The following is a 16,425-nucleotide window of genomic DNA, read 5'->3' on the forward strand; positions in this document are numbered from 1 at the left end:
ACAACAGAAATTTTGGGCTTGTAATCCTAAGTCAAGGACTACCTGTTTCAGCTGCTTATTGCAATTTCTGTTTGAGCGGTAAAGTTCTGAGGAAGAAGAACAATGAAAAGGAATAAAACATCCTGGTGACCAAAGAATTTTTACAAATCGTATTAGAAATAGACATTTTGCTATACAGCCCTGTCCTTGACTTATGATGTTATAACAGACCCCCAAAAAAGTACGACCTGGATTTGCAGTTCCAATGGTGACTCCTCTCACACAATACATTTTGGATACTTAGCACCCTGCCTACATTTCCAGGCATTTCCAGTGTCTCATGGTCAGATGACCACAATTTACTAACTTTTTTGACAGAAAACGGCATTTGCTGTTTGCTTCCAATTAAAAAAAAGTCATTACTTAATGCTTGTAGCATTCATTTAATGACCATCACAAAAATATGTCATAAAATTGGATTGGTCGCATGATGACCTACTTAACAACTGGCATGGCTTACAGTTGTAATTCCAGGCTCAAATACGGTCATAAGTCAAGGACTAGCTGTAACATAATTGTTTCAGAGTATTGTTTTGAGCACAAAGGGCCTTTTTAAAGCTTTGGTGGTGCCCCTCTTTTCTCTTGGTTTAGGTTAGGAATTATAAATGACATATTTCACCAAGTCAAGTCTCTTTCTGGTCATGAACCATGTGTTTTTCCAAGTTTTTGAGGCACTTTTGAGTGGCCAGTTCTTGATCACTAGCCAAACATTATCTTCAAATTTGATTGGATTTATGGTACTGTGGCTAGAATGGGGGGGCTACAGAGACCCAACAAATCTTTTCTGTCTTAAACCACAATAGAGTTCTGGTTGGATTTTTCTCAGATTGACAATGATGTTCTTGTGAAGTGCCAGGGAAATCAGGAGGGTCAGGAAGTTCAAATGAGTGTAAAAATTAATTGCAAGCTTAAGCTGTCTACAAGAATCTGAGCTACTAACAATCAAGGGAAATTAGCGGGAGATAAGAATAGAAAGGAAGTCAAGGTGGGTTGAACTTAGATCTGGTGCGGGTGTGCAGGGACTCCTGACTTATGACATGTTTGACCCCTTCCTCAGGCTCAGCCTGGTCATCTCTTACAGTTCTTTAGTAAAAAGATGCACACAAGAATGCCAGAGAAAAATGTGCAGAATATGAATACCAGTGAAATGAATATACAAGTGATTCTTTTTGAAAATAAAAACAAAAGTCCACAATGAACTGCAGACAGTTAATACTAATTTAACAATTGAAAAAATGTAACTGGCCGTAAATGTGAGACAGTTGCTAACTGCCCAGATTGCGGTCAAATGATCCCTGGAGTAGTGCAAAGGTCATAAAAAGTAGAATTCATCAGATTTATCCATTCTTCGTCCAGATGGGATGGGATACTGCTATATTGCCCCATGTTGATGAAACCACAGAATGTGTGCTATGCAGAAAATAATGCTGACTTTACTTTTTCTTCCTGATTCTTCTATTAGTTTTAAAGAATAGAGTTGGGTTAATAGCAGGAAGGAGGGGAAGAACACAATAAATGTTCTTGGAGAATTCACAGAGTATATATTCTATATTCTGTATAATATAGAATATTATATATCCTACAAAGGGAGACAGTCAATATTCATGTACAAGTTTTGCTCCATTATAAGATCTACAATATTTCTGTAGCTCCTTTTCTATAAGTGGCATCAAAACCTTTTCGCACGGATGTTCACGGTATTTTGTGATAATATCACAAGATATAAATTATATGTAGATTTTATCCCATTGATTCACAATACTAACCACATAATGCTAGAACCTCCTAAGCAAAGCTAAGTACAGGTAGTCCTTGACTTACAACAGTTCATTTAGTGACCATTCAAAGTTACAACAGCACTGAAACAAGTGACTTATGACCATTTTTCACACTTTCGACCATTGCAGCATCCCCATGTTCATGTGATCAAAATTCAGAGGCTTGGCAACTGAGTCATGTCTATGACAGTTGCAGTATTCTGGGATCATATGATCCTCTTTTGCGACTTTGTGATAAGCAAAGTCAATGGGGGAAGCCAGATTCACTTAACAACTATGTTACTAATTTACCTGGAGTGATTCTCTTAACAACTATAGCAAGAAAAGTGGTAAAATGGGGCAAAATTCACTTAACAAATGTCTCACTTGGCCAGAGAAATTTTGGGCTTAATCATGGTCGTAAGTTGAGGACTACCTGTATATCCAGACTTATAAAGACACATTTCCTTCTCCCATCCCACACACAGACCCAGCCAGATGGAGCAGTGTGGACCACCAATGAATTTCTTAGATGGTTTATAAATATGAAACACTCAATACTTTTGTTGAGAATCATTTGAAATCATGATGGCAGTTTGCTGTCTCGCCCGGGGTGGGGTGGGGGGCAGACAATGGTGTGCTTTGTAGGTCACAGTCTTTCATCTTGATTGAGTAAGCGAAGAATCCAGCCGATCTCCTGAGCCTGCAACTGTCACAGCTAGTTACAAGGAATTTTACTGCCATTCATAACCTCATTGTCCTTGCAAAGAGAGTTTAGTGATTCTTCACTAAGAAGAGAGGCTGAGTTTCGTTATCATTTCCACACTCCATCAAAAAGCGTCACCAGTACACTCTAGAAGTAGTCTGTGATTTATAACACTATATGCCGTGGCAATGAAAACATCACAATGCAAATTAGCAAATAGAGCAGTGTTTCTCAACCTTGACAATTTTAAGGCATGTGGACTTCAACTCCTAGAATTCCACAGCCAGCATTGCTGGCTGTGGAATTCTGGGAGTTGAAGTCCACATGCCTTAAAATTGTCAAGGTGCAATGTAGTCTGAACCTCTGAGGGATGTTTGGCAGGATTAGGGCCAATCTTAATAGTTTGAGCTATGATCGTTTGATCTCATTGATGTCATCACTTTTCAAAATCATATTAAATGGAATAGTTTAGCCAAGTTTGGTCCATTTTTAAAAGGAGTGCCAAAGCATTAGCCAAAGGAAATAGAAAACAGATAAAAAATGCTAAGAGGGTGTTTTCTATATATCTATAACATTTTCACCATGAAAAATATTTATGAATGAAGTGTTCACTCATAAATATTAATAAATGTGTTCATTCGTAAATATTAAACTCTATGAGTTGCATAAATTCTGCCTTCTTTAATGTTATGACAATCTCACCGTGAATAATTGGTCAAACCTGTAGAATTTCCCAGTGCTTCCCTGTTTTCTTACCTCAGGTGTGCTGAAATTAATTTAAGTGTGTCAAAGTTATTCAAGTATTCAAAATTTATTTGTGGTTGTCAGATGTATTAACAATCTGCAATACCTATCATTCCAGAAAGTAATATATAATTTAGGCCAGGCGCTTCTCCAGCCTAATACCATCCACATGTGTTGGAATACAAGTGTCAAAATCTCTATTCAAATATTTGGGGATTATGGGAAATGTACTGTATACCGTATTTGAAGAATGCCAGATTTGGTAAAGGAAAGGGAAAATAGCGAAGGAACAGCAGGAAACAATTATAAGACAGAAATATTTTATTTAAATCATATTTAAAGTAGACCAAAGCAACGAGTACTTAGTAACAATCATTCAGTATTCTAATAGGGTTAGGAAAATGTGGTAGATCAGCAAGGCCAAATCCTTAGCTCAACATTTTTTTAGGAAGGGAGCACATAAAGGACAGAGAATAATGCTTTGGGGTACTGGAAGATGCAAGCATCAAGTTAACAATCACTTCTAGAAATTTTCAGTTCATTCAGACCATTGTGGAAAACATGACTATTCTATATTCTTCTGTATTCTTCTTTTGCTTGGATCCCCTATCACTGTTTCTTCAATGATGAGGAAATTAGTTACTCCAGATCCAGTGGTGGGATTCAAATATGTGAACAACTGGTTCGCTGTGTAGATGCTGCTTCTGGAAGTCCATTCTACGCCTGGGCAACAAAAAAATAGCTACCAGTTTTGCCGAATTGGTGTGAATTGGCTGAATCTCACCACTTCCAGATCTACTCTGGAATCCAGAGGACTTGATCCCTGGGCCATCTCTGATGAATGAAGGAACTTTGTATCCAAAATGCCTCCATCATATTCTGCCTTCAGAATGTGTCACTGTCAAGACTGATTAGCTTTTCACCTAAATTTTTTCTTTTGCTCATATCTTGACAATGGAATGCAAGGATGGGAGGAATGGGGTCTAGGCAACTGATAGCCCAAGGCCAGCTCTCGAAGGAGAAGTGGACTGTTCCCATAACAAGAAGAAATATTACTATTGGGCAATGTGAACACCCGGTGGGTGAGGATGAGGGAAAACAAGTTTTTGAGCGGCAGAACCAGAGGTGGTTTTGCTTTCTTCTATGCCAATGTAAACTTTCAGTAAAATATTATACTCTTGGTAAAATCATGTCCCAGGAGTTTCTTTTTCTGGAAATGCCTACTGGACAGTTGACAGTCACTTCACTCTACAAGGCTAGCTATTACCGATGGGAAGATTGCTAAAAGTAAAGCAAACCCACATAGCATTCCATTGATGTATCAGAGCAGGGGAAGGTTCACAATAGATAGTTTCCATTGAATTTGTTTTCATCATTAATGCCCTCCTAACCTCGTTTGCTCTATAACCCACCAGTGGGTGATATCCCAAATTAAATAATCCTCTTTTGTTCTTTCCACTTAAAAAAGGTCCAAAGAGTGTGCCTAAAATCGCATGAAAATTCAGTTAAGAACACCATACTCTTATGAGATTTTAAGTTTTTTTTTTCATTTTCATTTTTTTCTTTGCAACATTCTGCAAAGTCATAAAATGGACTCACCAGGTTAAAAAAAAAATGCTGACCCTTGGCATTTTCTTATAATTTGGGACAAATAAAGATCTAGCCACTAATCCACCTTGTATATATAAAAGAGCTGTGGTGCCACAGTGGTTAGAATGCAGTATTGTAAGCTAATTTTGCTGACTGCCAGCAGTTTGATTCTGACCGGCTCAGGGTTGACTCAGCTTCCCACCCTTCCGAGGTAGGTAAAATGAGGACCCAGATTGTTGGGGGCAATAGGCTCACTCTGTAAACCACTTAGAGAGGCCCGTAAAGCACTGTGAAGCAGTATATAAATCTAAGTGCAATTGCTATTGCTGTTAGAAATGTCATACTGGTGTTTTATAAATCTTGACCTACTTTTTGACTAGCCCTCATTTTCTATATTCTCCATTCCCACTATACAAGAGAAAATTGGTGGAAATCAGAGTAATAATCAAAATCACAATTAGAGGTTCTCTCATTGAAAAGATTCCCCCCCCCATAAAGTTTTTCCAGACACACATTTGAAATCCACTTTCTAAAAATAATTTTTAATAATTAAAAAATAATTAAACAGCTTTAATCTTAAATAAAATAATAATAATAGTAATGACAAAAAAGTCTGGATAGTGGACGTGGCAGTGCCTGGAGACAGCAGAATAGACGAGAAAGAACTGGAGAAGATAACAAAATACAAAGACCTACAAATAGAAATAGAAAGACTGTGGCAAAAGCAAGCAAGGGTAGTACCAATAGTCATAGGCTCCTTGGGTGCAATCCCAAAACAACTGGAGCACCACTTGAACACCATTGGCATTGACAAATTCGCTATGAGTCAATTGCAAAAGGCGGCCTTACTAGGAACTGCTTCCATCCTGCGACGATACCTGTAATACCATCAAACATCCACATCTGCCTATCCCAGGTCCTGGGTAAGGACTCGATAGGTAGATAAAATGCCAAATCCAGTGTGAACATCTGGCTGACTGTGCGATGATCCATAATAATAATAATAATAATAATAATAATAATAATAATAATAATAACAATAATAACAATAATAATAATAATAATATCAAGTTAAGATCACATGCAAGCAAGCTAGAACAGATGAAAGAAAAGAAGCTGAAGAACAAGAAGACCAAAGAATACCTAATCAAGAAATACCACTTAGAAACAAGGAAGATCAAGGAAGCACTGGAAATAATAAAGCAACAAATAACAGCTATAGCCAGGAAAATCAGTAGATATGAAGCTCGAATTGCAAACTATAGGCAGAACCTCCAATTTCAATCCAATCAGAAACGTTTCTACCAATCCATCAATGGAGAAACTGCAAGGAATCAGTCAGTACCTGACAAGGAAGAAACAGTGCAGTTCTGGAAGCAGATATGGGATAACCCAAAGAAATACAACAAGGATACAGCTTGGTTAAAAGAGGTGGATGCAAATAAAACAGAAGTTGAAATGAAAGAACTAGTAACAACAACAAAAATGGTAGAAAAAAAAGCAAAGAAAATCAAAAATTGGTCAGCACCAGGTGAAGATGAACTGCATGGGTTTTGGTTGAAACATCTAACTGTTATACACCCACTCATTGCCAAACAGTTCAACAATATACTACAAGGAGGAGAAATTGAAAAGTGGCTAACAACTGGGAAAACCTACCTAATAATGAAAAATCCAGCAAAAGGGGCAACACCAGATAACTACAGGCCAATTACCTGCTTACCAACAACTTTCAAATTACTAACTAGTGTAGTAGCTGATGCAGTGCATCTAGTTGAAAACAAGATGCATCTAGTTGAAAACAATCTCTTTCTACCTGAGCAGAAAGAAACCGCCCCAATAGCAGAGGAACAAAAGATCAACTCCTAATAGACAAAATGATTTTGGAAAACTGCAAGAGAAGGAAGACCAACCTGAATGTGGCATGGATTGACTACAAAAAGGCATTTGACTCTCTGCCACATGATTGGATAATAAAGTGCCTAGAAATAACAGGAGTCAGTAGAAACATCAGAAAATTTGTGCAAAGATCGATGGCACAATGGAAGACACAGTTGCAGATCAATGGTGAGAGGCTGGGAGAGGTTAATATCAAGAGAGAATATTTCAAGGAGATTCATTATCACCATTACTATTTGTTATTGCACTGTTTCCTCTGTCAACAATACTGAATAACTCAGGACGTGGCTATCAAACATCAAAAACATCTGCCAGACTATCCCACCTCCTTTATATGGATGATCTGAAGCTGTATGGAAAGACATCATCTGAAATACAATCGCTGCTCAACACTGTCCGTATATATAGCCAAGATATTGTAATGGAGTTTGGCTTGGACAAATGTGCCACACTTACTATCAAACAAGGAAAAATAGTGAAAACTGAAGGAATCAAGATGCCCCACGAAAATAACATTAAGAGTCTGGATGAGGAAGAGTACTACAAATACTTGGGTATCCTTCAAGCTGACAACATCAAGCACACTGAAGTCAAGAAAAAGATTAGAGGTGAATACATCAAGAGAGTGAAGAAGATCTTAAAATCCAAACTCAATGGAGGAAATACCATAAAGGCAATCAACACCTGGGCAATCCCAGTCATTAGGTACACAGCTGGAATAGTGGACTGGACTCAAGCAGAACTAAAAGCAATGGATAGGCAGATCAGAAAAATAATGACAATGAATCATGCCCTTCATCCACGCAGTGACATTGATAGACTTTATCTACCAAGGCAAATAGGTGGGCGTGGAATGCTACAAGTACATCAGATGGTTGAAGAAGAAAAAATGGCTTTGGAAGAATATCTGAAGAACAATGATGAAGATGCACTGAAATTAGTATATCAGGAAGGCTTACTAACTACTGGAGAGACCAAACTGGCCTACAAGAAAGACCAAATGAAGAACAGAATAGAGGCATGGGAAGACAAAGCACTACATGGCCAATACATGAAAAAAATAGCTGGGAAAGCAGATAATAATAAAACCTGGCAATGGCTAAGAGCAGGAAAATTGAAGAAAGAGACCGAGGGACTAATTCTGGCTGCACAAGACCAAGCCTTAAGGACAAATGCATACAAAGTCAAAATTGAGAAGACAGCAACAGACAGTAAGTGCCGCCTATGCAAAGAAGCTGAAGAAACAGTGGACCACTTGGTAAGCTGTTGCAAGAAGATTGCACAAACTGATTACAAGCAGCGGCATGACAAAGTAGCAACAATGGTGCATTGGAAGATCTGCAAAAAATATCATTTGCCTGTAAGCAAAAACTGGTGGGATCATAAAATAGAGAAAGTCATAGAAAATGATAAAATTAAACTGCTCTGGGACTTCAGAATTCAAACAGACAAGCACCTGCAACATAACACCCCAGACTTAACAATTGTCGATAAGAAAGACAAAAAAGTCTGGATAGTGGACGTGGCAGTGCCTGGAGACAGCAGAATAGAAGAGAAAGAACTGGAGAAGATAACAAAATACAAAGACCTACAAATAGAAATAGAAAGACTGTGGCAAAAGCAAGCAAGGGTAGTACCAATAGTCATAGGCTCCTTGGGTGCAATCCCAAAACAACTGGAGCACCACTTGAACACCATTGGCATTGACAAATTCGCTATTAGTCAATTGCAAAAGGCGGCCTTATTAGGAACTGCTTCCATCCTGCGACGATATCTGTAATACCATCAAACATCCACATCTGCCTATCCCAGGTCCTGGGTAAGGACTCGATAGGTAGACAAAATGCCAAATCCAGTCTGAACATCTGGCTGACTGCGATGATCCAAAATAATAATATACTTCAATGGCCAGCTATTCTAAGAATGTTCTTAAGGTGAGATATAGCCTCTCTGACAAATGGTTGCTTAATTAAACATCTTCATTAATAGCAAACCCAACAGTTGCTCAAGCATTCTGTTCCTTGTGAGACAGCTCTACTGTCAGAATATTTATGCTGGTTGCATATTGAAAAAGTCTCCTGCATTTTCTTACCAGCCTATTCAAATTGATGGAAAATAATCTTCTTTTGAAATATCTTCAAAGAAGAGAACTGTATGTATGTATGTTTGTATGTATGTGTGCATGTGTGTGTGCGTATGTGGGTATATGTATTTGATTTGACTTGATTTCTGTGTCACCTATCTCATCTAGATTTTGGTCAGATCCTGATGAATGGACTATTGTGTTCTTGCATTTATTTATTTTCTTGTTGACCAAATGTTACATGTAAATGTCCTGTTTTTCATTTATACCCTCATTCCTGTAGACCTCTGACTTCTGACCTTTCAATCCAAGCCCAAAATTGTCATAAGAATTCAGCCCATGAGACTTTGCAGTTTTGTAGTTAGTACAAGTAGCCGGGGAGACTTAAAAGTAGGGGGGGGGATCAAAAGGAATTGCTGAATTGTGAGAATACATTTTTTCTAGGAGCTGAGGGAGGGAACCTTTGAGAAACTGCACATCAAACTTCAGCCCAGCATTCATTTCTGCTAGTGCTTAAACAAAGCCTGCTTCTGTTCAACTTCCACCACCTGTAAAACCACTTCCTTCTGAAAAAAAAAAACCCGTCTGTAATGATATCCAACGTATTATTCAAGCATCGTTGCAGTTTTGAAACATCAGACAATGAACCTGTACAGTTTATGGAATGAGCACGGATGAAGAGTCTGGAGCAGGGGTAGGCAACCTTGGCTCTTTTATGACTCATGGACTTCAACTCCCAGAATTGAAGTCCATGAGTCATAAAAGAGCCGAGGTTGCCTACCCCTGGTCTGGAGGATGACAATGTGTAGCCAAACAGATAGGTCTTCTTCTCTGTTGTCATTATGAATAATGTGGCTAAAACATTATAAATAAACAAGTGTGTGCCTTTTAAAACAGAAGCTGATTTGTCCTTGAGCCAGAAAGGTAAAAGAAAGTGCAGCTAAAATACAATGCAAGCCATGTTGGTTGCTAATAGAAACATGATGGGAAAAAGAAGGACCCCCTTCAACAGGTAGCTAGCAGAACTAGGCACAAATGGAGATTCACTTGGATTGCAGAGGAATAAGATTATAAGTGGACATTCCTGGGTCTCAGATCTCAAACTGTTAATAATAATAATAATGATGATGATGATGATGATGAAGTTGGAAGGGACCTTGGAGGTCATCTAATCCAATCCCCTGCTCAGGCAGGAAACCCTATATCATTTCGGACAAATGGCTGTCCAGTTTCTTCTTAAAAACTTCCAGTGTTGGCGCATTTACCGCTTCTGGAGGCAGGTTGTTCCACTGGTGAATTGTTCTAACTGTCAGGAAGTTTCTCCTTAGTTCTCGGTTGCTTCTCTCTTTGGTTAGTTTCCACCCGTTGCTTCTTGTCCTGCCTTCAGGCGCTTTGGAAAATAGCTTGACTCCCTCTTCTTTGTGGCAGCCCCTGAGATATTGGAACACTGCTATCATATCCCCCCTCGTCTTTCTTTTCATTAAACTAGACCAGGGGTAGGCAACCCAAAACACTCAAAGAGCCACTTGGACCCGTTTCCCACCAAAAACAAAACACCGGGAGCCGCAAAACCCTTTTGATATCTAAAATGAAGATAACACTGCATATATCCTTTTTTACCTTTATTATAGGTGTGTGTGTGTGTGTGTGTGTGTGTGTCACACATACACACACACACACACACACATTAAAAATAAAAGTAAAAATATGACTCTTGGGAATATCCATACTATTAAAACAATGATCACCAAGAGAATGCTTTAAGAGAATAAAATTACATACCCACACAGGTAAAAAAAGGATATGTGCAGCGTTATCTTCATTTTAGATGTCAAAAGGGTCTCTCTCTCTCTGTCTCTCTCTCTCCCTCCCTCTCTATCTGCCCTTGGTCTGTCACTCCTCTTCCCCCACTCTCTTTCTTTCTCTCTCTTTCCTCTCTCTCTCTCTCTCTCCCTCCCTCCCTCTCTCTCTCTCTTTCTCTCTCTCTCTTTCTCCCCCCCTCCTAATGCATGACAAAGATAACTTTGCTAAGGTTTTAACATGAAATTTGCTCATGTTTGTTTTGGTCAGCTTTGCTTGCAAATACTTTTAGCTGCCCCATGTTGTTTGCATACAACTTTCAGAGCATTTCAGTTTTTAAGAATGAGAAACTTCTTCCAAACAATATAGAAAAATGGCTTGATGCTCCCTTATCACACAGAAAGTTCTAAATGGTGAACTATACTGTTTTTTACCAAACAGGATGAGGAGATTTCAACTCTATTAAATAATAATGACAGCATTTCTTTCTTTCTTTCTTTCTTTCTTTCTTTCTTTCTTTCTTTCTTTCTTTCTTTCTTTCTTTCTTCTCTCTTGCTTTCTTGCTTTCATTTTTTTTCTCTCTCCCTCTTTCTCTCCTTTGTGCTGTTTCTGCTTGAAGGAGAGATGAGAGTATATGGGGTAGCATTTGTGTTTGTCATGGTTCTGTTGTTTAGAAATAGATAAATGTTGATTAAGAATTGTGCTCCATTTAAAATTTATTCTTTGTTCAATTATTTTTATGTCTCTTTATAATTTAAAGTGCATGACATTTTCTGTCAGTTTGAAAAAAAAAATTTTCAAGAAATCTGTGCTACTGAGCTTTAAAAAAAATTATAAACTTATATTATTGTTATATATATTATATATATGGCCATCTATCTTTTACAGAATAAGCCTATCTAGCTCACAATAATATTCAATAAAAGCAGAGTAAATTGAGGTGACAAAATCTTATAACGACACCATCTAGCCCAATCACAGGGCCTCAACCTTCCTTAAACTCTACTTACTCCTCCATTTTGGGGGCCTCACTTCTACCCTAGACCAAATGCTAGGCAAAAAGTCGGTTTTTACAGCCCACCAGAGGGCTAATAGTGTGAACATCCTCTGAACGTCCTCTTTGTGTGTTTGTATTTTGTGGGTGTATGGGTGTGTCTGATGGCAACATTTAAGGGAAGGCAGCTTGAGCTACAGTACGTTTTCCCGTATTGGTAGCAGATCAGCTTCAGGTTGTGGTTTACCAGATTTCTTATATTTATGTATATATTTATGTACATTCTGTTGGCCCTTTCTTCTTACGCCTTGTAGTGAAATAAACGTGTAGTACTTTTGAAGTCTATTCTGGTTCCTGACTTCTTGCACCTGGCATCATTACAATTAATGTAGTTTTAGTGTTACGGTTTCCCAGGTCCAGGTAAAATGGCGCAATGCAAGACATATTTTCTGTCCACAGTTCACCTTGAGTATTTACAGCTATTGTTGTCATACACAGGAATATTTGGGCAGAAGCTGGAAGACACAGTTCGTTATGAGAAACGATATGGAAACCATTTGGCTCCATTGCTGGTAGAACAGTGTGTAGATTTTATTCGTCTGCGGGGGCTGAAGGAGGAAGGACTTTTCCGATTGCCGGGCCAGGCTAACCTCGTCAAAGAGTTACAGGATGCCTTTGATTGTGGAGAGAAGCCACTGTTTGACAGGTAAGGCCACAAATGTATCTTTTTATAGACTTCTCTTTCAGGGCTTAAAGAACGTATTTCTCAAAGCACCCCCTCCCACCCTACAGTCCGCCATGTCTATTTGACTATAACTCTGCATGCATTTGTTATATGAGGGCAAGTACAAATTCAATCCAGCATGGTCACGTTGACTGGAGATTTGGGGAGTTGTGATCCCCACACATTTGTAAGACACCAGGTTGGGGAAAACTGTATTAAAAACTTTCTATTGTGGCAATTTATAATAAAAGGAGATTTGGACTTGAAACGTCTAATTCAAATTCATTCTCAGGTATAAATCCTTCCAAATCATTCAGATGTGTTAATAATTATTCAATATACTAATAACGAACGTGAGATTTGGGTCTCCGTTACACTTTCAAAACTGTTTCAGAAATACTGTATCTGATAGAACCTGGGGCTTTCTTTAAAGAATTATTGCACCTCTCAGAGTCACTGCTTATGAGTTGGGCAGACATATAAATTTGATAAATAAACTTATAAGCTTCCATGCTATCCAAGAATTCTTGATTTGGTGGAACAGTTTCCCTCAATCTGATAGTCTATTGAGACTAAACATTCCAGAATGCTGCGAACTGGAGGCAATAGAGAAAAACAAACTGCTGTGGGTGACTTAATATTTCACTACCAAGAATCCTACTTTTCACATTATTCTATATGTATTTTTTTTAGTCTTGCAAAGTATTTTATGTTTTTCCTTTCATTCTGTTCATGTGCCAATTGCTCTCTTTTTATGACTGTTCTTCTTGCCTTTCTCCCTTCTTTCTTTCTTTCCAAAAACTCCTACTCACATCTGATCAACTATAAAATTGTCATAATATCTCAATGAAATGAGCAACGTGTCTGTGCATATTGCCAATCTAAAGAGGCAGTTTTTATAAGACAAAAAAGCTAAAAAATAAAATGCCAAGTATACATTTGTATTTTGATCGATGATGCCACTGCATATGAAATAATAATCATTTATTAAGGGTCAAGCCATGGCACTATCTGGTTCAATATTGCTGACAATGACTGGGACTCTATGGCATTTCAGACAATTTAGTTCGTAACAGAGGAGAAGATTTATAGCTCACAGTTGAACTGCGGTGTCCTTGGTGCTCTCTGAGTTTGGTTGTTCTCCTGTAGACATTTCAGATGTTATCTAGTTGGGTAATGAAATGTCTGCAAGAAAACAACCAAGTTCAGAGAGCACCAAGGACCCCACTTTGATTTTTCCCCTCCTTGACACAAAGACTTCCAGGTAGATGTAGTTTCCCTAGGTCACCTGTGACCCAGATGTTCATCTTAACCCATTCATCCATCCATTTGTCGGTAGAATCCATCACTGTTTGGAAGTTCATAAGCTCTGCTGGTTGTTTAACCTTCCAGGCATGGTAATTGCACCTGAAGCTGTTTGTGCATTGATTTAATCCACAGTGAAAGGTCTGTGTGAAAACATATCCATATGAAATCCTTTTTCATGCAGATGTGCACTCCTTCCTCTGTAACAATTCTACGCCTAGGAGTTTTCTCAAGAGAGATAATGCTGAAAAGAAAGTTCCAGCTGAGCTCCCGTGATTTTATAGATTAAGCACATTTTTGCTGGGCTCAGCAACTGTCAGTTAGTGGTGGCTATTCTAAAAAATGGACCTTGCAGGAAAACACAAGTCGACAAAAGAAACTTTGCAGAGTTTTTGCTGTTCAGTGTCTTTCTGACCTGCTATACTGTACCTGCCTGAAGGCACAAGCTGTTTAATTGGCACAAAAGTGGACTGGAGGCTCAACCTCTTCACATTGTGGCAAGTTACAGGCACACACACAAGTCATATATTTACAAAAGATGGACCTGAACGTACAGTTCTCTTCCTTAAAATAAAATGGAACAAAAATATAGCTGCTAGTTTCAGCTGAAATTAATCATCCCCGCACACCTGAAATAGGTGCACATCGCATATTTGCATGTACGTGCATACATGTATGCACCTGCCAGAAGCTACATTCCCACAAAAAAGGGCAGGGCCAAGAACAAATATATATACTAATTAAGTTAACTACTGCCAATTAAAGTTAATTTTTTGCAAAATGAAGTGTCCCAATTACAAAAATTGTTCTCTATCTGCATATGGCAACCGATCTCTTTCTGATACATAACCCAATTTCACACAAAGAAATGAAACACACACACACACACACACACACACACACACACACACACATCTTCCTTTCAGCAGCACCAACCTCCAATATGAAGGAAATGATGGAGGTGAAATAAGAGTAAAGGGGAAGGGAAGGGAAAGGGAAAGGGAGAGGGAGGGAGGGGAGAGGAGAGGAGAGGAGAGAAGAGAAGAGAAGAGAAGAGAAGAGAAGAGAAGAGAAGAGAAGAGAAGAGAAGAGAAGAGAAGAGAAGAGAAGAGAAGAGAAGAGGAACAGCTAACTGAGATAGGGAATAGCTAACTGGAGAAAGAAAAAAAGAAAAGAAAGATAATCCCATTACAAAAAATTAAGTTTACTAGGCAAGGAACTCTTCCAAGCTAGTCTTCAAATCATCTGCTGTAGCCATTTATTTCTTGTGCCCAGAGCTTTGTTTCCATCACTTCCCTTTGTACCAGGGGTTCTCAACCTTGGCAACTTTAAGACTTGTGGACTTCAACTCCCAGAATTCCTCAGCCAGCAAAGCTGGAAGTTGAAGTCCACAAGTCTTAAAGTTGCCAAGGTTGAGAACCCCTGCTTTATACTTATCAGCAAGTATAAAAATGTCCCTCCCCAAAAATAAATAAATATTGGTAATTATTATAGGGAGGACTTTTTATATATCCCCCCCCCTTTCAAATACCAATGCGGTTATATCCCTTCATTAATTTTCTTCATTTCCTATAAGAAAAAGGGTAAAGGCCATAGCTCAACCTAAGGATCTCAACTTCTCCCTTATGTACCTTAACTGACAATTTAAAATTGATCAGGGATCTTACCTTACAAGTCGGTTTGACTAAGACTCACCTGGGCAACCAAACAGAGGGAGTGGGTGATACAGGGTACCCAGTTATCTGCTCAGCTGCCTGTTTCTCACCTTGGCTTTTTTTTTTTTTTTTTTTCAAAAAATGGACAGTTACAGATCTTAGCTAGAGGCAGTCACTAATAGTATTCCTTTGATTTTTCACAAACATGCAAAAATCAAGTAGGAAGATTCAATGCTGAAAACCTAAATATCCCTGAATATCCTTCTGTACAGGTAGTCCTTGATTTATGACCACAATGGAGCCAACATTTCTGTTGCTAAGCAAGACTTAAGTGACTTTTGTCACATTTTATGATCTTTCTTGCCACAGTTGTTAAGTGAATCACTGCAGTTGTTAAGTTACTAACACGGTTGTAAATTTAATCTGACTTCCCCATTGACTTTGCTTGTCAGAATGTCAGTATCCCTGGGATACTGCAAACGTCATAAATATGCGCCAGTTGCCAAGCGTCTGAATTTTGATCACATGACCATGGGGACGCGGCAGCAATCATGAGAGTGAAAAGTATTTTTTAATAGTGAGTTTGTTTATAAGTTAAGGCTTTTTAGTTCACTTCTTTATCTTCCATATCTTTATTTTTTAAAACTTCTCCATGGCAGTTGTGCAGTGTGCAAGAAGACAAAGCACTGGATTCCATAAATAGTACAATGAAGGGAGAAAGGAAGATAAATGTACTCATAATCAAGATTGCTTCAAATCAGTCTGTTATTTAATTGTACTTTTATGGGTCTCAACAGTTGACTTCTTTATTGTTTTGCTTTAATACAGTATGTAACGTTATAGTTTTCTAACTGAAGTGTGAAGAGGTGGGGCTGAATATTGATATTCATCTTCCCAGCAAAACAACCATGACATATATTTCCCAGAGTTTGAGTGTATGCGTGAGTGCATGTATATTCAAGAAACAGTGATAACATGCATATTTCACTCAAACATTCCCATTAATGAAAAGGAAATCACAGCTAAAACATGTACTAGTTTTTGGCTGCAGTTTTAAAAGTGCCTTGAAATTAGAGCAGGAAATGTTAGTCTCAGCAGCACAATAATTAGGAACTTCTAATTGCGTTTT

General features: G+C 38.3%; 1 protein-coding gene across 4 annotated transcripts in view; it reads left to right on the forward strand.

Annotated features, from left to right (window-relative positions):
- ARHGAP24 (Rho GTPase activating protein 24) overlaps positions 1-16,425 on the forward strand; it is a 305,640-nt gene that overhangs the window by 256,041 nt on the left and 33,174 nt on the right. For all 4 annotated transcript variants that reach the window (XM_039342820.1, XM_039342819.1, XM_039342823.1 and 1 more), the window contains one exon: positions 12,111-12,318. In XM_039342820.1, the coding sequence (XP_039198754.1) occupies positions 12,111-12,318 (208 nt within the window). The remainder of the gene's footprint in view (positions 1-12,110; positions 12,319-16,425) is intronic.

Source organism: Crotalus tigris, unplaced genomic scaffold (assembly GCF_016545835.1).
Source record: "Crotalus tigris isolate CLP2741 ecotype Arizona unplaced genomic scaffold, ASM1654583v1 scf7180000017814.3102382, whole genome shotgun sequence".
Classification (NCBI taxonomy): domain Eukaryota; kingdom Metazoa; phylum Chordata; class Lepidosauria; order Squamata; family Viperidae; genus Crotalus; species Crotalus tigris.